Source organism: Rhinoraja longicauda, chromosome 20, assembly GCF_053455715.1.
Source record: "Rhinoraja longicauda isolate Sanriku21f chromosome 20, sRhiLon1.1, whole genome shotgun sequence".
In the NCBI taxonomy this organism is placed as follows: domain Eukaryota; kingdom Metazoa; phylum Chordata; class Chondrichthyes; order Rajiformes; family Arhynchobatidae; genus Rhinoraja; species Rhinoraja longicauda.
The window spans coordinates 27,441,567-27,467,999 of NC_135972.1; the positions used below are offsets into that span (position 1 = coordinate 27,441,567).

General features: G+C 43.8%; 1 protein-coding gene across 1 annotated transcript in view; it reads left to right on the forward strand.

The window, feature by feature from the left end:
- Positions 1-9,860: 9,860 nt before the first annotated feature.
- The window catches only part of LOC144603425 (sodium-coupled neutral amino acid symporter 1-like), a 45,127-nt gene continuing 28,554 nt past the window's right edge, over positions 9,861-26,433 (forward strand). Inside the window, exons 1-4 of the mRNA XM_078416623.1 lie at positions 9,861-10,100; positions 22,727-22,876; positions 23,807-23,864; positions 25,845-25,960. Of these exons, the coding sequence (XP_078272749.1) occupies positions 22,800-22,876; positions 23,807-23,864; positions 25,845-25,960 (251 nt within the window). The 5' untranslated portion in view covers positions 9,861-10,100; positions 22,727-22,799. The remainder of the gene's footprint in view (positions 10,101-22,726; positions 22,877-23,806; positions 23,865-25,844; positions 25,961-26,433) is intronic.

The following is a 26,433-nucleotide window of genomic DNA, read 5'->3' on the forward strand; positions in this document are numbered from 1 at the left end:
AAGCTTTGCCCTTGTCGGCTTGTACTAAGTAGCACCTACATTTCCCAATCTCATCATGGGTGGACCTAACACATTCATAGACAAATTTGATGCAAATCTTTAAGCTATGTTCACGAGCTAAATTTCACTGGAAACACACAAACAAAAAACAACAGAAGCAGGAGTACTCCTTCCAGTCAATAGACAATAGGTGCAGGAGGAGGCCATTCGGCCCTTCGAGCCAGCACCGCCATTCAATGTGATCATGGCTGATCATTCTCAATCAGTACCCCATTCCTGCTTTCTCCCCATACCCCCTGACTCCGCTATCCTTAAGAGCTATATCCAGCTCTCTCTTGAATGTATTCAGAGAATTGGCCTCCACTGCCCTCTGAGGCAGAGAATTCCACAGATTCACAACTCTCTGACTAAAAAAGTTTTTCCTCATCTCTGTTCTAAATGGCCTACCCCTTATTCTTAAACTGTGGCCCCTGGTTCTGGACTCCCCCAACATTGGGAACATGTTTCCTGCCTCTAACATGTCCAACCCCTTAATAATCTTATACGTTTCGATAAGATCCCCTCTCATCCTTCTAAATTCCAGTGTATACAAACCTAGTCGCTCCAGTCTTTCAACATATGACAGTCCCGCCATTCCGGGAATTAACCTAGTAAACCTACGCTGCACGCCCTCAATAGCAAGAATATCCTTCCTCAAATTTGGTGACCAAAACTGCACACACTACTCCAGGTGCGGTCTCACTAGGGCCCTGTACAACTGCAGAAGGACCTCTTTGCTCCTATACTCAACTCCTCTTGTTATGAAGGCCAACATTCCATTGGCTTTCTTCACTGCCTGCTGTACCTGCATGCTTCCTTTCAGTGACTGATGCACTAAGACACCCAGATCATGTTGTACGTCCCCTTTTCCAAACTTGACACCATTCAAATAATAATCTGCCTTCCTATTCTTACCACCAAAGTGGATAACCTCACACTTATCTACATTAAACTGCATCTGCCATGCATCCGCCCACTCACACAACCTGTCCAAGCCACCCTGCAACCTCATAGCATCTTCCTCACAGTTCACACTGCCACCTAGCTTTGTATCATCGGCAAATTTGCTAATGGTACTTTTAATCCCTTCATTGATGTATATTGTAAATAGCTGCGGTCCCAACACCGAGCCTTGCGGTACCCCACTAGTCACTGCCTGCCATTCTGAAAGGGACCCATTTATCCCCACTCTTTGCTTTCTGTCTGTCAACCAACTTTCTATCCATGTCAGTACCCTACCTCCAATACCATGTGCTCTAATTTTGCCCACCAATCTCCTATGTGGGACCTTGTCGAAGGCTTTCTGACAGTCGAGGTACACCACATCCACCGGCACAAGTCCACCTTGCCACAGTTGATCATCTGTCGCAACAGAGTATTCCAGCTCTTTCCCCCAGACCACTTGATGCCCTCTGCATCTAGAAGTCTTATATGTGTGTTGCTTTACAACATTGCCACTTGGTCTCTTCTGCGGCTCTGATTCAAGAGTCAAGTCAACATTGTTTAATGGTCATATGTATCAAGAACAGAACTATGAAATACTTACGAGTTCTTACAAGTCTGTAAACACACTACTCACAGGTAATACAATAAATGCAAGGTCATTTTTTTAAAATATCAACATGAGTGCAAAAAAGCCTTGTGAAGTTCCTAATGCAAACTTTCACTGAACATGTGCTCAGACCGCTTTGGCCTACGTGCTCTTCTGATTGCCAAACATTTTAACTCCCCTTTCCATTCCCATACTGACCTTGATGTCCTGGGCCTGCTCTACTGTCAGAGTGCGGCCACACACTAATTGGAGGAACAGCACCTCATGTTTTTCCTGGGCAGCTTACAACCCAGCGATATGAATGTTGATTTCTCCCGTTTCAAGTAACTTGCATTCCCTTTCCTCCACCACCCCCCGCCCATGTCTTCCTATTAGTTCCACTGTTCATGCCCTTGTATCCTTTTTGCGAGCGCATCTTCTCTAGCCAACAATGGGCCATTATGGACTCCACACTTCCTGAGGTCATCTATTGCCAGTCGTGATTTGTTGTGGCCTTTTCTCAATAGCTTCTCCACCACAACCACCTCTATCTTTCAGTCTGAAGGAAGGTTCCGACTGGAAAAGTCACCTACCTTTTCTTCAGAGATGCTGCCTGACCCGCTGAGTTACTCCAGCTTTTTTGGATCTATCCTCCGAGTGAAGAAATGTTTCCTAATCTCACAGGTTAACCTCTTGTCATTTGACCCCTTGTGTTAGACCCCCTCAGCCAAGGGAAATATCCCCCCCTTCTTTTTGTATTGTTTATTTAACTTGCATCTCATTCCGCTAAGCTCGCATGAATACAGAGCCTGTTAGATTCTCATCCCAGGAATCGGTTTGTGAAATTTCATAGCACTCTTGCTCTGGAGGGAGATATTCTCTTTTAGTTAACAAAGACAAAACTGCACATTATGCTGCTAATGTGGTCTCACAGAGCCTGTATAATTATGGCAAAATATCCTTCCTCTTATATTCATATCCTCTTGCTGTGAAGGCTAGCACACCATTTGCCTTTATCTGCTTGTTGTACATGCATGCTTGTTTTGTGTGGCTGGTATGTCATCCACATATCGACTGAAATATCTTTTAATTGGTCCTCCAGCAGTTCCTTCTGATCACCCTGATAAAGAAACAATGTTGTTCAGACGGGAAGAGTGTAGAGAAGATTGACGAGGATATTGCCAGGCCGTGAGGAGAAGTTGGGCAGGTTAAAACATTATGCCTTGGAGCGCAGGAAGTGATCTTATTGGAGTCATCTTATAGAGGCATATAAGATCATGAAGGGAATAGATGGGCCAACTCCAACGTCTTTTACCTAGAGTTGGGGAATCAAGAACCAGAGGACATGGATTTTAGGTGAGACATTTATTAAGAATCTGAGGGGCAACTTTTTCACACAATCTGGTGGGTATATGGAATGAGCTGCCAGAGGGGGTAGCTGTGGCAGATATTATAAAACATTTTAAAGACATTTCGACCGGTACATAGATTGGAAAGATTTAGAGGGATATGGGCCAAACGCAGGCAGATGGGACTCATGTAGATAGGGCATCTTGGTCAGCATAGGCAAGTTGGGCCAAGGGGCCTGTTTCCATGCTGTATGACTCTATGATTCTAAGACTCTATGACTTCCATTTTACACATATACATAATTCCTACATTATTTTTTAATGTTTCTTCGTAGCCTTTTTGTGGATTCTTTTTTCCCTTTCATTATCGGCGCTTTTATTGTCCTTTGATGAATTCAGATATTTCTCAATTTTCAGATTTACAAAATTTTCTAGTAATGTTATGAGGTTTATTTAACACCACTCTAACCCCCTTGACAGGACCACTTTCCCTGGCTTATAAAGTAGAGTTATAGATACTACTAGATCAAGTGGACCCGTTGGGCCCAAACCTCTCCTGCATTGGTGCAGCACCCTATCCTCCCCCCCCTCTCTCCTCAACCCCCCCTCCCCTCTCCCTTCTCCCCCACTCCCCCCTTCCCCCCCCCCTCCCTCCCTCCTCCCCTCCTCCTCCCCTCCTTTTAAACTTAAAAATGTGAATAAGTTTTAAAATATAACACTGATTTCAATAAAGCTACTTGCATTATCACCAAAGTGACAATGGTGAGTAAGGTGGGCCTAAATTGTTGCTCTATTCAACGTTTTGGTTGAAGTTCAGTCACAAACAAGATAACAAACGAGAGTTTTAGTATATAGATAAGAGGCACACAAAGTTGCGAGAAAAAAATAGTATGCCTGATGATCGGGGGCAATTTAAATTTAGCACAAAAGAGCCAGGTATTTGATTATGAGAATAAAGGTGTACACGGCCCAGGATGTGCCACGCAGCGACAGAAGATTCTCGGGATGCGCCACGGAGCAGAACGGCGAATGGACTGCCGGGAACAATCGGTGGGCAGGCCGCCAAGAGCAAAGAGGGACCAAGCCGGGGGCCACCCTGAGCAACCTGTCAGACCTGAGAACAACCCAGCAGATGGACCCCGCCGAGAACAGAGAGGGACCTGGTGGGGGGAACGCCAAGAACAAAGGAAGACACAGCCGGGGGGGCCACAAAAAGCAACCAGACAGGCTGCCGAAAACAAAGAGGGACCCAGCAGTGGGGGGGGGCAAGAACAAAGAGGGGCCCGACGGGCTGCCTGCAACCACGAGCGGTGGCAGACCTGCGAGACGATACACCTGTGCTAAGAACTTTTGAAACTTATAGCGGCGCCAGATATGTGGCGAAACTTTGTGTTCAGCCTAGGTAACGTCTGCTGTATGATTTTACCGGATTGTATACACAAACAAAGTACACCTGACAATAAAGTATCATTGCAAGGGTGTCATAGTAAGCTTGCAAGGAACATAAAAAATGATTTGTAAAAGCTTTTACAAGTGTGTAAAAGGAAGAGAAAAAAGATTAGTGATGAAAAATGTTGGTTCCTTACAGTCAAAATCAGGAGGATTTATAATAGGAAGCAAAATGGCAAAACATTTATATAAATACTCCAAATCTGCCTTCGCAGAAATAGATACGGATAACTTCCCAGAAATGCTGTGGAATTGGCTAAAGAAAAAGAGGAACTAAAAGAAATTAGTATTTGTTTAAAGAATGTCCAAGAGATATTAAAAGCCACCATCTGGGATCTGCATGAATCGCTGTAAAAGAGCATGGGAGTCCCAGACCAGCGGTCATAGCCTCAGAATTAAAGAACACTCCTTTAGGAAGGAGATGAGGAGTAATTATTTCAGTCAGAGGTTGATGAATCTGTGGAATACATTGCCACAGAAAACTGTGGAGGCCAAGTCAATGGATATTTTTAAGGCAGAGATAGATTTGTGATTTGTACGGGTTCGAGGAGAACACAGGAGAATGGCCTAATTCTGCTCTTATCACTGATGAAATTAGTGGATAATGAATTGAATAAATTTTATTAGCCAAATATGTATACATACAAGGTATTTGCCTTGGTGCTTTGCTCACCAGTAACAACACGATATATAGTAGGCAATTCAAAATAAAACATTACAATTTAAACATGTGAAGAATGAAATAAAATACCAGAGCACAAGGAGGCTAAATGCTTTTGGCTGTTGAGTAGAGCTACTGCTCATGGAAAAAAAAGCTGTTTTTATGTCTGGCTGTGGCTGCTTTGACAGTCCCGAGTCGCCTTCCAGAGGGAAGTGCTTCAAAGAGTTTGTGGGTGAGAGGGGTCAGAGATGATCTTGCCCGCTCTCTTCCTGGCCCTTGCCGTGTACAGTTCGTCGATGGGGGGATGGTTGCAGCCAACAACCTTCTCAGCTGATCGAACGATTCGTTGCAGCCTCCGGATGTTGTGCGTGGTGGCTGAGCCAAACCAGACCATGATGGAGAAGGTGAGGACAGACTCTATGATGGCAGTATAAAATTGGACCATGATTGCCTGTGGCAGATTGTGTTTTCTCAGCTGCAGGAAGTCCTCTGTTGGGCTTTGTGACTGTGGAGTCGATGGTTGCCCCCCCATTTAAAGTCCCTGGAGATGATGGTTCCAAGGAACTTAAATGACTCCACAGATGTGACTGTGGTGTTGTTGATGGTGAGTGGGGGAAGGGGAGGGGGAGATCTCCTACAATCAATTCGAACGTCTTAAGAGCATTGAGCTCCAGGTTGTTGCGATGGCACCAGGACGCCAGCTGTGTCACTTCCTGTCTGTAGGCAGATTCCACCCCATGCTGGGTCAGTCCAATCAGGGTTGCATCATCTGCAAACTTGAGGAGCTTGACAGAGGAGTCTGTGGAGGTGCAGTCATTGCTGTAGCGAGAGTAAAGGAGAGGGGAGAGTACGCAGCCTTGCGGTGCTCCTATGCTGAGGGTCTGCGGGTCCGAGATGTGCTTTCCCAGCCTCACATGCTGCTTCCTGTCTGTCAGGAAGTTGGTGATCCACTGACAGAGGGGTTCAGGCACAGTCAACTGGGAGAGTTTGGAGTGGAGTAGCTCTGGCACAATGAGGTTGAATGCAGAGCTAAAATCCACAAACAAAATCATTGCATAGGTCCCCTGGCGGTCTAGGTGCTGGGGGATGAAGTGCAGGCCTAGGTTGACTGCATCATCCACTGATCTATTTGCCCGGTATGCAAACTGCAGAGGGTCCAGCAGGGAGTTTGTGATGTTTTTCAGCTGGGCCAGCGCAAGTCTTTGAAAGGTCTTCATGACTACAGAGGTCAGTGCGACAGGCCTGTAGTCATTAAGACCAGTGATCCTTGGCTTTTTGGGTACGGGTACAATAGTGGAGACTTTGAAGCAGGCAGGGACAGTGCAGGTTTGCAGAGGACTGATTGAAAATGTCTGTGTAGACTGGTGCCAGTTGTTCGGCACAGAGCTTGAGGGTAGAGGGGGAAACATTGTACGGTCCTGGAGATTTCCGACTTTTCTGTCTTCTGAATAGCCTCTCCACCTCCTCAATTGTTATTGTTAGTGATGGAGAAGTGGCCAGACTGATGTTGGGCAGCAGTGAGGGGGTGGGTAGTGGACGAGGGCCCAGTCTTCGCAGACTGGAGTCAGACTGTAAGTGGGTGTGAAGTGGTGATTGGGGAGGAGTGGGTGGGGAAGGGTCCAGTCTTTGCAGACTGGAGTCAGGCTGTAAGTTGGTGTGAAGTGGTCATTGGGGAGGAGTGGGTGGGGGAGAGAGGGGGGGGGGGATGGGACCGGGGTTACGTTTCAGTCTATCGAACCTGCTGTAAAACTTGTTCAGGTCATTGGTCAGCTGACGATTGTCCAAGGAGCGGGGGGTTTTCCTCTTGTAGATGGTGATTTCTTGCAAGCCCTTCCACACTGAAGAAGAGTCATTAGCTGAGAACTTGCTCCTCAGCTTCTCAGAGTACCTTTCCTTGGCAGCTCAGATTCCTCTTCTCAGCTTGTACTTGGCCTGCCTGTAGAGGTCTGCATCCTCGCTCCTGTAGGCCTCATCTTTAGACTGACAGAGCTGTCTGAGTTCTGCTGTGAACCAGGGTTTGTTGTTGTTGAACCTGATCCGGGTCCTAGTGGGAATGCAACTGTCCTCACAAAAGCTGACATATGATGTCACAGTGTCTGTATATTCATCGAGGCTTATGGTTGCTTCCCCGAACACATTCCAATCAGTGCAGTCAAAGCAGGACTGTAGGTTTTCAATGCCCTCGCTTGTCCACTGTTTCATTGTTCTGACCACAAGTTTAGCAGATTTTAGTTTCTGCCTGTGGGTCAGAATAAGGTGAACTAAACAATGATCAGAGAGTCCCACAGCCGCATGGGGAACAGAGCGATATGCATTCCTGATTGTAGTATAGTAATGATCGAGTGTTCTCTACCCTCTGGTGGGGCAGGTAACGTGATGTCTGTATTTTGGAAGCTCTCGGCTGAGGTTAGCCTTGTTAAAATTCCCCAAAACAATGACCATGGAGTCTGGGAAGTCACTCTATACTCTCATTACCTGGTCAGCAAGTTGCGTTTGCGCCTCACGTACGCAGGCTTGGGGGGGGGGGGGGGGGATGTAAACTCCAGCGAGAATAAAAGAGGTAAATTCCCTCAGAGAATAAAAGGGTTTGCAATCAATAAAAAAGAATCTCGATTAGGAGAACAGAGGTTAGGCAGTCCAGTGATGTCTCTGCACTAGCCCTGGTTAGTGTCGAAGCATATTCCACTGCCTCTTTATTTCCCCGCGGCTTTCGGTTCGCTGTCCGCGGTGTAGATAAAAGCCAGCCAGTTGCAGCGCATTGTCCGGGGTCGACTCACACAACCAGGTCTCGGTGAAGCACGGGGCAGCGGCTCGAGAGAAGTCCTTGTTTGTTTGGCAGAGGAGTTGTAGTCCGTCCACTTTGTTGTTGAGAGAACGTAGATTTGCGAGGAGTGTACTCGGGAGCGGTGTGCGTAATCCTCGTCGCCGGAGTCGGGCGAGTGCTCCAGAGAGCTTCCCCCGGGTCCTCCTCCGTCTCAAGACCTTGAACACAGTCACAGCCCCGCCGACGAGCAGGTCCAAATAATCCAGCGAGTGAGAGAAATCCGGAACAATGTTTGGAGGTACCAAGTATCTTATGTTAATGAGTACCTCTCTCATGAAAGTGATCTTTGGGGGATTTTCACAGACGACACAAACGAACAAACCCAGACAGAACAGCAAGGAGCAGTACACCATGGCAGCCATCATCATCCACTGGTTAGTGAACCAGTGGAACTCTCTACTATGGAAGCGGTGAAGATCAAGTTGCTGAACATATTTAAGAAGGAGTTGTATAGATTTCTAGATGCAAAATACATCACAGGATATAGGGAGAGAGCATGAATATGGTAATGAAACCGAGGATCGCCTTTGATCTGCCCAATGGTAGAGCAATCTCTCGGGGTGAACACTGCTGCTCTTATCCCATGTTTCGAAAAGTGATCTCTAGTGGGAGAGTCTAGGACCAGAGGGCACAGCCTCAGAATAAAAGGGCGTACCTTTAGAAAGGAGGTGATGAATTTCTTTAACCAGAGGGTGGTGAATCTGGGGAATTCATTGCTGCAGATGGCTGTGGAAGCATTGGGTATTTTAAAGCGGAGGTTGTCAGGTTCTTGCTTAGAAAGGGTGTCAAAGGTTATGAGGAGAAGACAAGAGAATGGGGTTGAGAGAGAAAGATAGATCAGCCATGAATGAATGGCAGAGTACGCTCGATGGGCCGAATGGCCTAATTCTGCTCCTGGGACTTCTGAACTTATCTCTGATGCAGTCCTTGGATTCAACCTCCATAGTACTACTGCCAGTTTGCTCAACACATATGTAATTAAAGTACTCCACTATTTTTACACTATTAAAGTACTCCATTATTACTGTACACCCATTGTTACATGCACCATTAATTTCCTGATTTATCTTATACACTACTTTACCAAGATGGCTGGAAGACCATGTAGAACCACTGGCTCGCCAACAGTCTGTCTCATTCTTTTCCTTGTTTGATGTTTTATAGTATGTGTTAAATGTATGTTTTAGTGTTCTCTAGCTTTGTATTATGTGTGGGGTGGGGGAAACTTTAAAAAAAAATCTTACCTCGACGGAGATGTGATTTTTTTCCGTATCATATCTCCGTCCACACTGCAGCCTAACATTGAGGGATCGACCTCAGAGGTCCAACCGCCTCTTGCCATTGAGGGATCGACCTCGGAGGTTCAACCGCAGGAGCCTGAGGACTTAACATCGTGGAGCTGGTGGTCCCTTGGTTAGGGACCGACTTTGGGAGCTCCAACCGCAGGAACTTCGACCGCCCCGATCACGGGAGCTACGATCGCCCTGATGCGGGGGCTTCGATCGCCGGCTGCGGGAGCTTCGATCGTCCCAACTGTGGATGGTTCGACTGCCCCGACCGTGGGAGAATAAAGAGTGACGAAGATTAGACGATATTGCCTTCCATCCCAGTGAGGAATGTGGCGAATCCGTTGTGGTGGATGTTTATGTAAACTTTTATGTAGTTGTGTGTGTGTCTTGTTGCTTTTTCTGGTATGACTGTTTGGTAAATCGAGTTTCACTGTACCTTAAATGGTACACGTGACCTTTGAACTGTGATCAATATTACTCCACCCCTTTACTATTACTTAGCTCTACTTCCGACTGTTCCACTTGATTTCCTCAACTAAAATAATTTCCCTCAACCGCATTTATCCCATTGGTTATATTCAGATAGACCACGGTTCGTTTTTCCATTTTGCCTCACTCTTCTCAGAGTTAAACAACGCCAGGAAACCTCAGTCACTTTGTGGTGGCCTCGTCAGGTGCTGCGCATTCTGATGAGCGATTTGCCATTGAAAGAGGGTGCTATCGTGAGTGCAGCCGAGGCAGCTGTATAAAGTATCTTGAAAAACGACGGAAGGCTGTTATTCGTCCATAAAGCCTAACAGCACCACGCAAGAATAACCTGCCCCACCAACATCTCTAATTGGAATCTCGCTTCTTTCATCCAGTGGAGGCTGGTCCAGAGAAATACACACATCATTTCGCCACGTGTTTCACAACTATCAAAAGGGGTCCCGAATCGAAGTCTCTCCACTCCTCAAAGGTAAACGTTTTAACCTTTTAAGGCTATCTTGAAATCTGTCCCAATGTTTAATTGTATTGTGTAATGTCTAACGTGTATAAAATCTGACCACAGTCTTGTTGCAATGATAGATTGTGAATTTAATTATTGCTTTTCACTGGAAAACTGCAACTCGGTCGTCTCAATGTAGCCTTTTAGAAAAATAGCTAGACGCTGTGGGTTTTTTTTTTTAACCATATGTCATTTCAATGTGTACTTTTATGAATGCAGTTTGATAAATCGTGCAATAAATCTAGAATTCGGTTTGTCAAGGAAATATATGTGATGAAAAAGGCGGGCTTTTTTTCGTGAAGGCAGGCGCTGGAATCTTTGAGCAAGAACCAAAGTGCTGGAGGAACTCAGTAAGTCAGGCAGCCTCTGTGGGCCGACCCTGCAGCCTGAAGAAGGGTCCCGACTCGAAAAGCTGTCTGCCCATTCCTCCAGCAGTTTGTTTCGTTTTTTTGCTTTTATTTCTGAACAGCGAGAAGCCAGGTCTTTCCGGGGGGGGGGGGGGGGGTCGTGGTATCTGGTATATAGCTGGTGAGACTTAAAGCAAAGATAGACACTAGAAGCTGGAGTAACTCAGCGGGACAGGCAGCATCTCTGGAGAGAAGGAATGGGTGACGTCTGAAGCATGTGGAGAGGATCTTTGACTTGGCTGTCTTAACGTTCCGCATCACAGCCCGAGTGTGTAGCGGAATATTTCGTGAGTTCCCCAGAAAGGAAGAACTTCCATTCGTCGTGATACTTCCCGTTAGTTCGACTATTGCAATTGCTCATGGGTTCCCTTTCAAGTTGTCTGAAAAGCAGAACATCACTTGACATTTACAAATAGGAACGAAAATATACTTCCCCATCCGCTGAATCAGCCCTGCTGGGCTCAGGCTCAGGCTCAGGCACGAAGAGCGTTTACAATATTCTACTTGTTTTTACTTCATTTACTTCAAACGTTCTGTCCTATTGCTCGTTTAAAAATACCAGGGTCCCGCAGCTCCCTGTCCTGGAGAGACTTACTACAATAAAAGAGCTGGAGGGCATTAGAATCAAGAGTAGGTTTCGACCAGACCGCCCCGCCCACAAGTCTTCCTCTTTCAACACCACTTTCCCGCCCGCTCCCCATTCTATTTTGGTCCAGTGTAGTTCAACCCTCTGTCAATCTCTAACGTGAATACGTTCATTAATTTCAATTCCACACCACTGCGAGGAAGATAATTCCAGTGACTTGGCCAACTAAAGGAAGACACTCGTAAAAAAAACATTGGATTTTCCAAATTTTAGGTAACAGTATTCTGTTTCCAGTCTCACCAACACACCGTTAAGCTGCATCAAAACGTGGCTAGTTTTATACTGGGTAGCCCTTACAATGAAGGCCACCATTCTATCAACCATCCTAATTACTTGCTGCGTCTGCACGCAACTGTTTAACAGTGAGTCCGAAGAAGGGTCTCGACCTGAAGCGTCACCCATTCCTTCTCTCCAGAGATGCTGCCTGTCCCGCTGAGTTACTCCAGCATCTTTTGTGTCTATCTTCGGTTTAAACCAGCATCTGCAGTTCCTTCCAACAACGCAACTGTTTAGTATTGCATGTACAGAGACCCCCAGATCCCTTTCTTGATGATATGTTGTAATATATCACACAGAGAGTGGTGAATCTGTGGAATTCTCTGCCACAGAGGGTAGTTGAGGCCAGTTCATTGGCTATATTTACGAGCGAGTTAGATGTGGCCCTTGTGGCTAAAGGGATCAGGGGGTATGGAGAGAAGGCAGGTACGGGATACTGAGTTGGATGATCAGCCATGATCATATTGAATGGCGGTGCAGGCTCGAAGGGCCGAAGGGCCTACTCCTGCACCTATTTTCTATGTTTCTATGTTTAATATAGCTAGATTTAACTAATATTCGCTTTTCATTCTTTTTTTCAAAAGTAGACAATGTCACACTTCCCCACACCATGCTCCATCTGCCAATTTCCTAACCACTCGCCGAACCTATCTTTCTTTATCCATTTGTCGGCTCTTTGTTTCCTCTCACAATCTTTATATCATTTTGACTAAAATACACAGCTCCTTCATTCATGACAATAATACAGATTGTACATAATTGAGGTCTCAACACAAATCCTTTTGCATCTCAGTAGTTACTGAATGCCACTCTGCAAATAATATACTTATCCCAATTCTCTGTTTTATATTAGTTAATGTCTTGTCCATTCTAATATGTTGTCCCCGTCTTTATATTAAGCAGTAACCTTCTGTGGAGGCCGTTTATCAAACACCACCTGGGAATTCAAATAGGCTGCGGATTTCATCTTTATCCATCCAGTTCGCTACATTCTCTAAGGACCCTTACAAATGTGTCAACCCCGATTTCTCTTTCATAAAACAACGATGACTGTTTAAATGTCAGATATTTTTCCTAAATCTCCTATTAGCTGCTTAAAAATAGATTCCAGCGTTTCCTAAGTAGCCCTAATTTCGCTGCTTCCTGTCACCCTCCTTTCTTGAATAGTGACATATATATGTGTGTTTCTCGTCCTCCGCGCCCTATCCAGAATCCAAGGAATTTCGGTGGATCCGCTACTTCTGTTCCCCCTCCTTTTTAGACCCGGGCACGCTGGCTTTCTGATCCAGGGAGCTTGTTGAAGAATGAGGTTCATATCCAGCTGGGGTTGTCCTTGGAGTGTTACTTTGAGATCTGATGGAGGATTAGTACAGAAGACAACACAGACCTAAGGCAGATGGAATGTTTTTTTTTAAAATAGTTAGAGTTGTGATCAGTAAAATATGGTTTGGCTGAAAGCAGAGAGAAGGGGGATTTTTTTTAAAGCGAATGAGATAAATCATCAAAACGGAACGATTTCTCAGCAAAACGGATACATCATAGTTTAGAGAGACTAAATGGGAAACTCCCCGCTAAACTGAATGACCTATTTTACTGAAGAAGGGTCTCGACCCGAAACGTCTATTCTTTTTCTCTAGAGAAGCTGTCTGGCCCGCTGAGTTACTATTTGTGTCTATCTTCGGTTTAAACCAGTATCTGCAGTTCCTTCCTCCAGACCTCTTTTACGCCGCTTCTTTCTATGTTGCAATATTCCGCAGGCAGGTTTATTTCTGGTTTGCATCGACTGGGAATTAGACTTTATTTGAGGAGCGTTGTAGTGTGTCTTGTAAGAAGGCATAAGCATGTTTTGTTGTCTCACGGGGGAGGGACATTGTAGCCCGTGTGGTTCGCATCCAAGGAGCGAGCTTTAGATTTTATATAATGGCGAATGGCACATGTTTGGTGCTGAACTCTGAAATAGGTACAACGTTATCCGGAGCTTCCTCCCTCGTGTACATTTCCGGAAAGCGACGAGAAAGCATCCGTGGTGTGACGCCTGAGTGCTGTAATGGTACAATGTGGTCGGAGCGGGCGCCTTCCACAAACTTGCAGCCACTTTCCCTGACTGTCAAAGAGGTTTACCCGAAGCTCCAACAACTGAACAAAAACGCAAAGTCGCGAACGCATGAATAAATGATTGACATTCATTGGGAGAAGATGGACGAAGAAGGATCTCGACCCGAAACGTACCTCGTTCCTTCTCTCCTGAGATGCTGCCTGACCTGCTGAGTTACTCCAGCATTTTGTGAATAAAAGACATTAATTGGTAAATGATCCTGCCCTTCAGCCTTGAAATGAGAAGTGATAACTGGCCGCGGCATCTGTGGGTAGATTTCCTACAGTAAATAGAAGAGAATTTGCCATGCCCTCCCTCTGCTGTATCAGGACCAAGGTGAAACCTGGTGCAAACTACTGACAACTTCCCAATCCCCGGAGTTCCCCTTTCCTTATAGATTTTAGATTTAGATTATATATGCATATGTGTGTATGTGCATGTATACACACACTGAACTTTTTTTCTCGTTTATTATGTTATTTACAGTGTACTATGTTTACATATTCTTATGTAAGAATTTCATTGTTCTATCTGGGACATTTGACAATAAAACATTCTTCACTCTCTTGACTCTTCCTTTAAGGGCGTGAAGTCTAGTGGAGCCCCAGGTTTGTCCTACTTCCTTTGAAGAGCACTTTTCTCTGCACTCTTTGTAGGACAGTGTGCTTGTGTGTTAACATCACTAGTCCGTAGTGCTTGCTTTTACAGCATTACTGCCCAGTGGCGCAGCAGTAGAGTCATTGCCTTGTAACTCCAGAGATCCAGGTTCGCTCCTGACTACGGGTGCTGTGTGTGCGGAGTTTGCACGTTCTCTCTGTGACCCGTATGGGTTTTCTCTGGATACCTCTGATTTCATCCCACATATGCAAAGATATGTGCAGGTTTGTGAACTGAAGCTACTAGGACAGCAGGCCTGGCAACATCTCTGGAGAGAACGAATGGGTGACGCTTCTTAATTAGCTTCTGTAAATTGGCCCTAATGTATAGGACTAGAACTAGTGTATCATTGGTGGGTGATCATTGGTGGGCGTGGACTCGGTGGGTTAAAGACCCTCTTTCCATGCCGTAACTCTAAGCTAAACTGTGAATCTATGTCAAGGAATGACTGGGATAGCTGGAAGCCATTCTGCCTTTAGCATGAGCTGATACCTAACTCACCACAGCAAGGAAATTGGGACCAAGAGGAGACCCCTTTTACATCCTTGAAAATGGTTTGGGGTCAATAGACAATAGACAATAGGTGCAGGAGGAGGCCATTCGGCCCTTCGAGCCAGCACCGCCATTCAATGTGATCATGGCTGATCATTCTCAATCAGTACCCCGTTCCTGCCTTCTCCCAATACCCCCTGACTCTGCTATCCTTAAGAGCTCTATCCAGCTCTCTCTTGAATGCATTCAGAGAATTGGCCTCCACTGCCTTCTGAGGCAGAGAATTCCACAGATTCACAACTCTCTGACTGAAAAAGTTTTTCCTCATCTCAGTTCTAAATGGCCTACCCCTTATTCTTAAACTGTGGCCCCTTGTTCTGGACTCCCCCAAACATTGGGAACATGTTTCCTGCCTCTAACGTGTCCAACCCCTTAATAATCTTATACGTTTCGATAAGATCTCCTCTCATCCTTCTAAATTCCAGTGTATACGGAATACACGTCCAAGGTCAGTGTGACGCCACCCTTGAGACTTAGGACGATTGCTATCCCAGCTTACACCCAGGCACAGCTAGCCCATCAGTGCAGTCACCTGCAGCACATACAGCAACACACTGACTGACAAACTTTCCTTCAAATTAGGAGAAAGTAGCTTGCCTAGGTAAATTCATAAGCCAATTGTAGCAGGAACTTCATATGCTGGTATATACCAAAGATAGACACAAAGTGCGGGAGCAACTCCATGGGTCAGGCAGCACATCTGGAGAAAACGAATAGGTGACATTTTGGGTCGGAACCCTTCTTCAGTCTGAAGATAAGAGGAGAGAGATTTTAGGTTTTCAGCAGCGGCGTTTTCACTCACGGTGTAGTCCGTATCTGGAATGAGTTCCCGGAAGAAGCTATGGATGCAGGTACAATTACGACTTTTAAAAGACATTTGGACAGATATATCGATAGGAAGGAATGTGGGTCAAATGCAGGCAAATGGGACTAGCCCTGTATGTCGGTGGGCTGAAGGTCCTGTTACCGTGCTGTATACCTCTATCCCTATGACCCTAACTTTCTAGTTAAGAGCATTTTGGTAGTACCTTTGCTAAAGTACAGTAAGAATGCACAGTATCACCAATATAGATGGGCAATGAATGCTGGTCTAACCTGCAATGTTCACATTATCAAAAAATATTATAAATTAGAGATCATTACATTTACTTCTTTCACTTGTTAAATTATTCATGTATATACTGGTAATTTACAATTCACTATTACATTTATTTCGAAGCGGGCTCTTGCCTATTTTTGGTCATGATTTCCGTACTGCACTTTCCACTGCAAAGCTGCATAATGCTGGTTCAGTATTAAACTGATCAGGCAGTTTTGGTGAAACTCAGTGAGCTGAACCATGATCACATTCTCTCCCCATTATCATTTTACTATCAACCACAAAGTTCAGGGTGTTAACTTGTTTTTTTCTACATATGCTCTCTGACTAGCTGACTATTTCATTATTTCCTGTCTTTATTTTCAATGTTCGTTATCTACAATATCTTGTTTTTATTTCAGGGCAGAGTTTGTGGGTTTTTTTTTTCAATTTTACCATGCTCTCATTATAAATGTGATGGTGTTTTAATCTTTGGTCCAATATGGTTTCCTAAGTGCAAAATTAAGCGTGGACAATTAAGAGGAACATGTTTGCTGGTGATGTGTTATCCACAAGTAATAGGCTGAATGAGCTATTTCTATGATTTATCATTTTGGCCCCATCTGACATTAGGAGGAATTATTTTAATAAATGACAAGAATATAAAATGAATGGCAACTGTCCATTATATATTCCACTTGAAATTCGTTATAATGATTTAGGGGTGGCACAGTGGCAGAGTTGTGTAAGAAGGAACTGCAGATGCTGGTTTAAACCGAAGATAGACACAAAAAGCTTGAGTTGTTGCTGCCTTACAGCACCAGAGACCCGGGTGCTGTCTATATGGAATTTGTACGTTCTCCCTGTAACTGCCTGGGTTTTCTCCGGGTGCTCCAGTTTCCTCTTACACTCCAACGATATACAGGTTTGTAGGTTAATTGGCTTTGGTAAAATTGTAAATTGTCCCAAGATAGTACTAGTGTACGGGGATTACTGGTCGGCACAGACTCGGTGGGCCGAAGGGCCTGTTTCTGCGCTGTATGTCTAAAGTAAAGAATATTGAGATGTATATCAGTGCATGTACTCATATCAGAACAAGTTAACATGTATATGATTTGTGACACATTATTGTACCAGACAATGTAGTTAGTGGAGAGTTGACTGCCTTGAATAAAGATTTTAGTTTAGTTGAGAGATACAGCTTCGAAACAGGCCCTCCAAAGGCAGGTCGGACAGCGTAACCGGGAGAGAGCTGGAGACTTCGGGCGCTGGGAGTGGGCCGATGGGAGGGTGAACTGGGGTAATGCCTCCAGCGCCTTCAAGGTTGCCTGCAGGCAGGGCCGTCTTAATGCATGGGCCTGATGGGCACTTGCCCAGGGGCCCACGAGCATAGGGGCCCCATGCTGATCTGTGTATGTTAAGTGACTTGCAATAAATAAATACTACTTTAAAAATGTAGGTTCAATAAGTGCTTTTTTCGCAACATTTTCGGTCATTAAGTGCTTCTCACAGCGATCTGTAAGTGCTTTTCGCAACAATGTAGCACCCTAAGTCCATCGCTAAGTGCTTTTCGGTAAGTGCTTTTCGCCGGCACGACAGGGGGGGGCTGGTAGGGAAAGGGGGGTGGGGGAGAGTAACGGTAGGGGCCCCAGTACACTGCTTTGTCCGGGGGCCCATAATGCTGTAAAAACGGCCCTGCCTGCAGGAGGCGCCCCTGGGACACAAAGATGGCTGGGCTAGGAGAGGAGCACCAAAAATGGTGGCATCAGCATGTGTAATATATGCAAAAAGAATTTCACAGTGAAGTTGCATATGTGACAAATAAAGCATCATTGAACCATTGAACCATTGATTGCTGGGTCCAGGACAGATAATCGGAGGTCATCAGAGATGTGTGTGCCCAGGATCTTGAGGTTATTGATTCTCTCCATCACTGTCCCGCTAAAGAAGACAAGCACATTGCTTCTCGGTTTTCCCTTCGTAAAGTCAACAATCATCTCCTTGGTCTCACAAACACTGAGAGCAAAATTGTGGTTTTGGCACCATTCACTCAGATTATCAATCTCCCTCCTCTACTCTGACTCACCGTTACCTGATAATTATCCAACAAGAGTGGTATCATCAGCGAACTGGCAGAACAGACCACGTGCATAAGTAACTCAGCGGGTCAGGCAGCATCTCTGGAGAACATTAACAGTTGACGCTTCGGGTCAGGACCGTTCTTCGGACATAATAAGCAACGTTATGGGTTGGGACCCTTCTTGGGCCATAATTCCATGCTGAATTCACACATTGTGCTCTTAATCTCATGGTTTTGAAAGACTAATTACTCTGCATCCAGCAGCATCACTGAGATTATTTTTCCTGCAGCTCTGTTAACTCTGTCAATATTTCTAACAATTCATACCTCTTTGGTATCTTCAGATGATTTTGTTAACCACCGACCTCCTTCTCATCCAGATCTGATCTAATCACAGCCGTTTTGCAGTGTTCAGATTTGACAAAGTTTCTCAACATGAAATGGTAACTGCCCAAAGATGCTGGTGACCTGCTGAGTCTTTCCAGAATTTTCTCTTTTTATCTAAAATATCCAGCATCCGTATTTTTTCGATATTTAGCTAAGCACAAGAGTAAAGAGTCAAGAATGTTAAATTGCCATATGTACCAGCCATGGAATGTTTCTAAATACACAGGACAAGATGTTAGAAATCCAAAGTGCCAAATGTCAACTTGCTCCCGGTGGTGATGGGAGGCTTATACACTCACCTATGCTTCTCCGATGTTGAGAAAGGCTAGGCAGACACGTCATTGGGGTTATCAAGTGGGCACCTACTTTCATCGACGTTTCGCTGATTGGACCCACAACGTCTCCAGTAGGCTCAGCAGTGCATTCTGGCGTCCCAGAACCACCCCCCTCTGCATCTGCCTAGCCGGCTTATTTGGGAGACTAGATAGGGTCTTTCCTCTTCAGCCAGAGCCACAGGCTATGCCACCCGTGATGTTTCCTTGATAGCCTGGCGTAGGGCTTGTCCACTGATCCCCAGGTCCTTCATCAGTCTTACGGTAGATGTTGCCACAAATCCTCGACATCCAACTTCTACCCGGCAGATCTTTGCTCTCCAGCCGCGCTGTTCTGCCTCCGCTGCAAGCTCTGTATATCGCAGATTCTTTCTTTCGAAGGCTTCCTGCACAGCATCCTCCCAAGGGACTGTGAGCTCCACAAAATACACCATGCGCTGAGAGTTCGACCAGAGGACAAGATCAGGCCTCAAGTTGGTGATGGCTATCTCTGATGGAACCGTAAGCCGTTGGTCCACATCCACCAGCATCTGTCAGTCCCGGGCTGCCTCCAGCTGTCCAAACCTTGTCCTTGGTGGAATTTTCCGTTGCTTTTGTTCCCCCTCCCGAACAAAGGCAATTGGCAATAAAATCCTTTCTTGAAACAGCGTAACAGGCTTGTGAACAAAATGCACATTGATAATATATAATAAACAAAAATTCAATAAATCAATAACCCCAATATCGGTGCAAAACAAAATCATAGTCTTTAGTAAAACCAAAGACTGTCCATAGTTCATTGTTGAGGTTAGTGTAGTGTAGTGTTCTAGAACGTGATGGTTGTTGGGAAGTAGCTTTTCTTGAATATGGTGGTCACAGTTTTCATATTCTTATACCTTCTTACAGATGGCAGGAGTGAACTGAGAGAGTGGGCAAGGGTGGTGTGGGCTTTTGATGATACTGGCTGCCTATTTGAGACAGCTCCTCCTATCAATCTCTTTGATGGTGGGGAGGTCCATATGTGTGATGGATAGCAGGTTTCTTAGTGATAACAGCTCTGAACAATAAATGCAACGGTGAGTCCTTTTATATATTTTAAGGAAATATTGCTTGTGTTAGAAGGTAAAGTTGTAATAAGCCGTGGATCTAAAGAAATACACAAAGTACTGGAGTAACACAGTAGGTCAGGCAACATCCCTGAGGAACATAGATAGGTGACATTTTGGGTCGAGACTCTTCTTGCGATTGAAGGTTCCTTACCTGAAACGTCGTCTTCCAGTCTAAAGAAGGATCCTGACACGAAACGTCACTTGTCCATGTGCTCCAGGGATGATGCCTGATCCATTGAGTTATTCCAGCACTTTATGTCCTTCTTTGTAAACCAGCATCTACAGTTCCTTGCTTCTACAGGTTAAAATAATTCATAGTCATAGAGGGTATTGCAGGTATACATGAATTCCTAATGGAAATTCAAATGCAAAGGGCATTCAATTCAGATACACTGCCAGGTTCCATGAAATCAGTTGACATTCAACTGTGGACATACAATGAAACATTGGTCCTATCGCCACACTTGATTTAACTGAGGATGTTAGTGTTTTCATGCTTCAATTGATTATTTATGAATATATTTACAACCTGTGGTGAGAAGGCTTACTTTCCTTCTTGTCCGTGCTGTATATAAGCATACAGCTGGGAAATTGCCAGCACCTGCAAAATTCATTCATATTTTATGTTTCGTGAGCCTGAATTTTCTATATCCTGTCTCCATCATGCAATGTATTCATATTAATCAAAGTCCCGTCCATTTTTATTATTGTAGCCACCAACTATCAGTAATGCCACTTAAAATATATTAATAGCAGTAACTATTTTGTGCAGTTCGACACTTAACAATGTAAAAGCTCGGCTGATTTCACATAAAGTTGGGTCTAAATGGCAGTTTCAATTAGCTTTGGCATTGTTAACAACAGTGGTAGATATTCTTCATTAGAGATTTTTATGGTTTCACTTTCAACTGCCCATCGTGGGCTAATGACATTAGCATGAAAGCAATGCAATGGACTGAAGGGTAATACTTTGCTCATCTTCCAGATGATCTTATCAAACTGTACTATTGCTGGATTCCGAACATATTCCAAGACTCCTTTGTTCCTCTGTGCCATTTAATTTCTTATTTTTCCAAGTATAAATTAGTAGCAATCCCTTGCCAAAATATGCAACGTGCCATCATACACACATGACACTAAATTTCATTTGCCTTTTATGTATTTACAACTCGACCCAGTTATTCTGTAATTTGTTGCATTATCTATCTGATATTCAGTTAGTTATCAATTAAATTTGTAACATTATGCCACTAATTTATGATTATAGACTAGTTCTGTGCATAACCATTGTCTCTCCTAATCATGTTTTACCAAAGAAATTAACCCTTTTATTCTGAGACTCTTTAGTTTTAGTTTAGTTTATTATTGTCACATGTACTGAGATACAGTGCTATCCAGTCAAAGAAAAGACTATACTTAATTACAACCAAGCCGTCCACAGTGCTCAGATAACGGGTACACCATTTAGTTCAAGATAAATTCCAATAAAGTCCGATTAAAGATAGTTCAAAGGTCTCCAACGAGGTAGATGGGAGGTCGGGATTGCATTCTAGCTGATGACTCTGTCTTATGTTTTATGACCATCTGTCAACCCAGTTAGTTATCTGGGCCGAGAGACCATTTGTCTATTCTTTGTATTGAGTCATTAATGCAATACCTTTTATCATGGCTTTTTGAAAGACTGTCTTCCATGATGATTACATTGTCCACATTTGCACATTCTAATACTTTGTCAAATCATTTCATAAGATTGCATAAATATGACTTTTCCTTTTATGAATTCATGCTAAATTATTTGTGTATTCTCTATCTCAAAATATGCTTGTATCTTTCCTCCCATTGAACACGAGTTAACTGGTCCAAATGTCTAATGGTTTGAGGTTGTATTTTGGAGACAAGAACCATGGATGTTGTTCAGTTATGTTTAATTTTTTACTGGTTTTATACATATATGTGAATGGAACACAAGTGAATAGATCAGATCTTCCACTGGCTAACAAATCTCCCGAGCTCACCAGTTGTCAACTCTCTAAGCACCACTCTTAGATGGAAATGGCCTCCACTTGGAAGACAGATGACCCCCAGTTAATTGACAGCTTCCAGCCTAGCACAGGGCTGTTCTGAGCTTCACTGATGGCCTTTACCCAGCGGATTAGGTGGACACATAATGTGGTCCCGCCCAAACTCACAGGTTATCTGATGTGACACTGAGGTGGAATGTTTGCAAATGTCTTTTACAGTGACAAGCACTGAAAAAGTACAGAAAATAAAAAATAATTATAACAATAAAATAATCAAAATCACGTAACTCTAGAACATTATAGAAGCATTTAAAAACATTTCAATTGACTCAATTAAATCAAGTAGAAAGGAATTACCTTATACTTGACCATCTTAGTGCAGTTTAGTTTACTTTAGTTTAGTTTAGGGATAAGGCATGGAAACAGGCCATTTGGCCCACCGAGACTACTCGTACCATCCATCACCCATTAATATTGGTTCTATGTTATCCCATTTTCTCATCCACTCCCTACACTTTGTGTGGAAATTTTACAGAGGCCAATTAACCTGCACATCAGCACATCTTTGGGATGGTGGAGAAAACCAGAGCATCGGAGGAAGCCAATGTGGCTCATGTTTTGCAGGTGATCGTTAGGTAGCACTGACTCGATGGGCTGAATGGCCAGTTTTCACACGGTTTCCCTAAACTAATAATAATGTTATGCTACAGAGAACCTTCACGGCTCATTGATGCATGATCAGAAATCATTAGCACTGTGTTAAATTAAGAATATTCAAACCTTTTTTTGCACACTAAATTTCCAAGGAGGAATTCTAGAAGAAGTAGACTCAAGGAATTCTACAAGAATGTTACTTGCATGCCTAATTGTGAAAGGTTGGTCCTAATATGAATCAGTGGGAATGTTTTAACAACCAGTTCTACTCAATATTTATTTTCATCTTTCAATAATTAAAACTACCCTGTCGGTCCAAATAGGTAAACTTCCATTTAAGACAGCGTTGAAGAATTTTTCTGAACACTTCTGCCAAACGCTGACCTGGAATTTGGGATGGCAAATGTGGAACTTAAGACCAGCACCAAATGTAATGAATATCAACCTGCAGCTGCAGAAGGTGGAGTGAAAGGGTAAGTGGAAAATATAAATTCCTTCGTGTAATATTATGTCGACATGTTAAAGAATCATTAATACTGTTAACTGCTCTACTGTAAAGAAAACTGCCATTAGCAAATAATATTTTGTAAAGTAAGATATTGAATGTCCAGAATTATAGAAATCCAACATAGGAAAGTTAATTTCACAAATTGGAAGCTGACTTTAATGGATCCACTTGTTACGGTAAAGAGAAATTATTCGTCAAGTGTAACCCAGGCAAACACATTGGGCCAGATTACGCAGATGACTACCTGGTATTTCTATAGAGAATAGGTTGCTAACTGCAGTGCACACAGTAAAATAGCATTGTGGTGCAGCAGATAGTACTGTTGCCTCACAGTTGAAGCAACCCAGGTTTGACACAGTGGCACAGCAGTGGACGTGTTCCCTTATAGCCCCAGAGACCCGGGTTCAATCGTGACTACGGGTGCTGCCTGTACGGAGTTTGTACGTTCTCATGTGATGTGTGGATTTTTTCTGGGTGCTCCGGTTTCCTCCCTCATTCCAAAGATGTGGAGGTTTGGAGGTTGATTGGCTTCTGTAAAATTGTCCCTAGTGTGTAGGATAGAACTGATGTAGGGGTGATCGTTGGTCCTCACTGACTCGGTGGGCTGAAAGGTCCGTTTCCACCCTATATCTCTAAATGTGCTTTATGCTATTTCGTTGGCATATTTTACCCCAGTGGCAAAGAATATTCACATTGATTTATGTTGAAAATGTATTTATGAGTATTGATAATTTTAACAAAACATTTATTCAGCATTGCACTTATTTAGTTACTTCAAAATATAGTGTAAAGAACAATATTGGATATTTTAAAATAAAATGTGAAATAGGGCATTCAGTAAATCCAATAAATTCATAACGTAGATTTACATATTACTTGCATTATTGTTTTCCAGAAAATGCATTTATAATGATGCTGTTGAAAGTACAAGTTCCCTGCCAACCCAGGCGGAGGTGAGTAAACCGTGAACAGTTTTGGGCCCCATATCTGAGGCAGGATGTGCTGGCGTTGGAGAGGGTCTAGAGGAGGTTTATGAGAATGATCTCAGGGATGATTGGGTTAACATATGAGGAGTGTTTGACGGCACTGGGTATGTACCTGCTGTAGTTTAGAAGGATGAGGGGGAACCTCATTGAAACTTACCGAATAGTGAAAGGCTGATAGAGTGGACGTGGAGAGCAACTACAGCAGAGGGCAAGAAAGATCAGCCATGATTGAATGGCAGAGTAGACTCGATGGGCCGAATGGCCTAATTCTTCTCCTATGACTTATGAACTTATGAAGTAGCCACTGGCTTAATAATGCTAACTATCAGAATGTATTTATAACCTTTGAGAGAATCTTCAAAATAAGAGTTGTAAAGATAGGTTTGGAAAGAATTTAGGAACTGGCGGTGATGTGATCCAGTAATAAGGGGGGTGGGTGCTGGGGGAGTAGGGGAAGAACCCAAGTGTTGTGATGTTGAAAGTGCTGGTGGAGGAATCTCTTGGAAGTAACCCTCTATACTCTCTAAGCACACCAGCTGATTAACACCAGCTGATTAAACAAATTTCACACAAAGGGTGGTGGGTGTATGGAACAAGCTGCCAGAGATAGTTAAGCCTGGGACTATCCCAACATTTAAGAAACAGTTAGATAGGTACATGGATAGGACAGGTTTGGAGGGATATGAACCAAATACAGGCAAGTGGGACTAGTGTAGCTGGGACATGTTTGCCGGTGTGGGCAAGTTGGGCCGAAGGGCCTGTTTCCACGCTGTATTACTCTATCACTCTATGACTCTAAATTGCACATGTTGGTTACTTTAATCTTTTTGCATGGAGACAAGTGGTTCCATAAAGTTACATGTTAAGAACTGGAGTGCATCTCATCTGACAGGACACCTCTAAATATTAAAACCCCCTTTATTGGGAATTCAAACACCTTTAATAGGTTTTTTTCTTCATTACCTTTATTGTGAGGGGTATCTCACTGGATACACAAGTACCCCATAATCAATCGACAGAATAACTATGTCCATCACCATGTGTTAGGTGGCAAGATAGCCTGTCTGCACCCTTCCTTGATTTTACCTGAAGGTTCCAATTTAAGGCTAGAGCATTCACTCCAGACGGAAGAAGGGTCCCACCTCAAAACATTATCTGTCCAATTCTCTCCACAGATGCAGCCAGGCCTGCTGAGCTCCCTCGAGTGTTTGCTTTTTGCTTAAGATTCCAGCATCTATTTTGCTTCTTATTAACATTTATCTATTGTTTCCCGGTGTGATATACAATGGAGCAAAACTCAGGAAGTCCCATGCCTCGTAATTAAATTTGAATAATCTGAATGATTGTTCTCATTTGTATTACTAGCTGCTAACTCAATAACACCTGAGAAACTTGCCTAACAACCCACAACACCAGGAAAGACAGCAATTCTACTGCTGCACCATTGTGCCGGCTTTAAAAATATATGGATTCAAGGAAACAGGCCATTCGGCCCAACTTGCCCACACCGACCAACATGTCCCATATACCCTAGTCCCACTTGCCCGCGTTTGGCTGATATCTCTCTAAACCCGTCCTATCCATGTACCTGTCTAATTGCTTCTTAAACGTTGCGATAGTCCCAGTCTCAACTACCTCTTCTGGCAGCTTGTTCCACACACCCGCCACCCTTTGCGTAAAAAAGTTACCCCTCATATTCCTATAAAATCTTTCTCCCTTCACCTTAAACCTATGCCCTCTGGTTCTCAATTCCCCCACTGTGGGCAAGAGACTCTGCATCCACCCCAACATTTAGTAACATTATATTAAATGTGTATCCATTAAAAATTCTGGTAATTATTAGTTTTTCACGCAAAATGACATCATTGGGTTAGATGTTTATAAAATAAATCCAGCCATCTGTTACTCTTGATTGTCAGATTAACATTATTTCTCTATTTCATTCAGCGGTCTGGAACCACCTCCATGCAGATGTCCGTGTTCAACCTCAGCAATGCCATCATTGGCAGTGGACTCTTGGGCTTATCATACGCCATGGCCAACACTGGGATTATACCATTTGTGTGAGTATTGAAGGCTGAAATTAACAGCAATACGAAATTTCATTGCTTTCTGCTGTGAATGCCGTCAAAAATATAGCCTATCCTCAAAAATAGCATCTTGCGGCCTCATCCGCTAAAGAGATAATTGGGTTGGTGGAAGAATTTGTAAATTGTAGAGCGGCTTCCACATCTTTGCAACATCTCAAAGTACATTAGAGTTTAGAGAGATAAAACGCAGAAACAGGCCCTTCAGCCCGCCGAGACCACACCAAGACCACCGATCACCCTGTACACTAGCAATATCTTACACACTAGGGACAATTTACAATCTTTACCGAAGCCACTTGTAACCTACACACCTGTATGTCTTTGGAGTGTGGGAGGAAACCGGAGCAACTGGGGAAACCCGCCTGGTCACCGGGAGAATGTATAAACTCTGTACAGACAGCACCTTTGGTCAGGATTGAACCCGGGTCTCGAGCGTGGAGGCAACA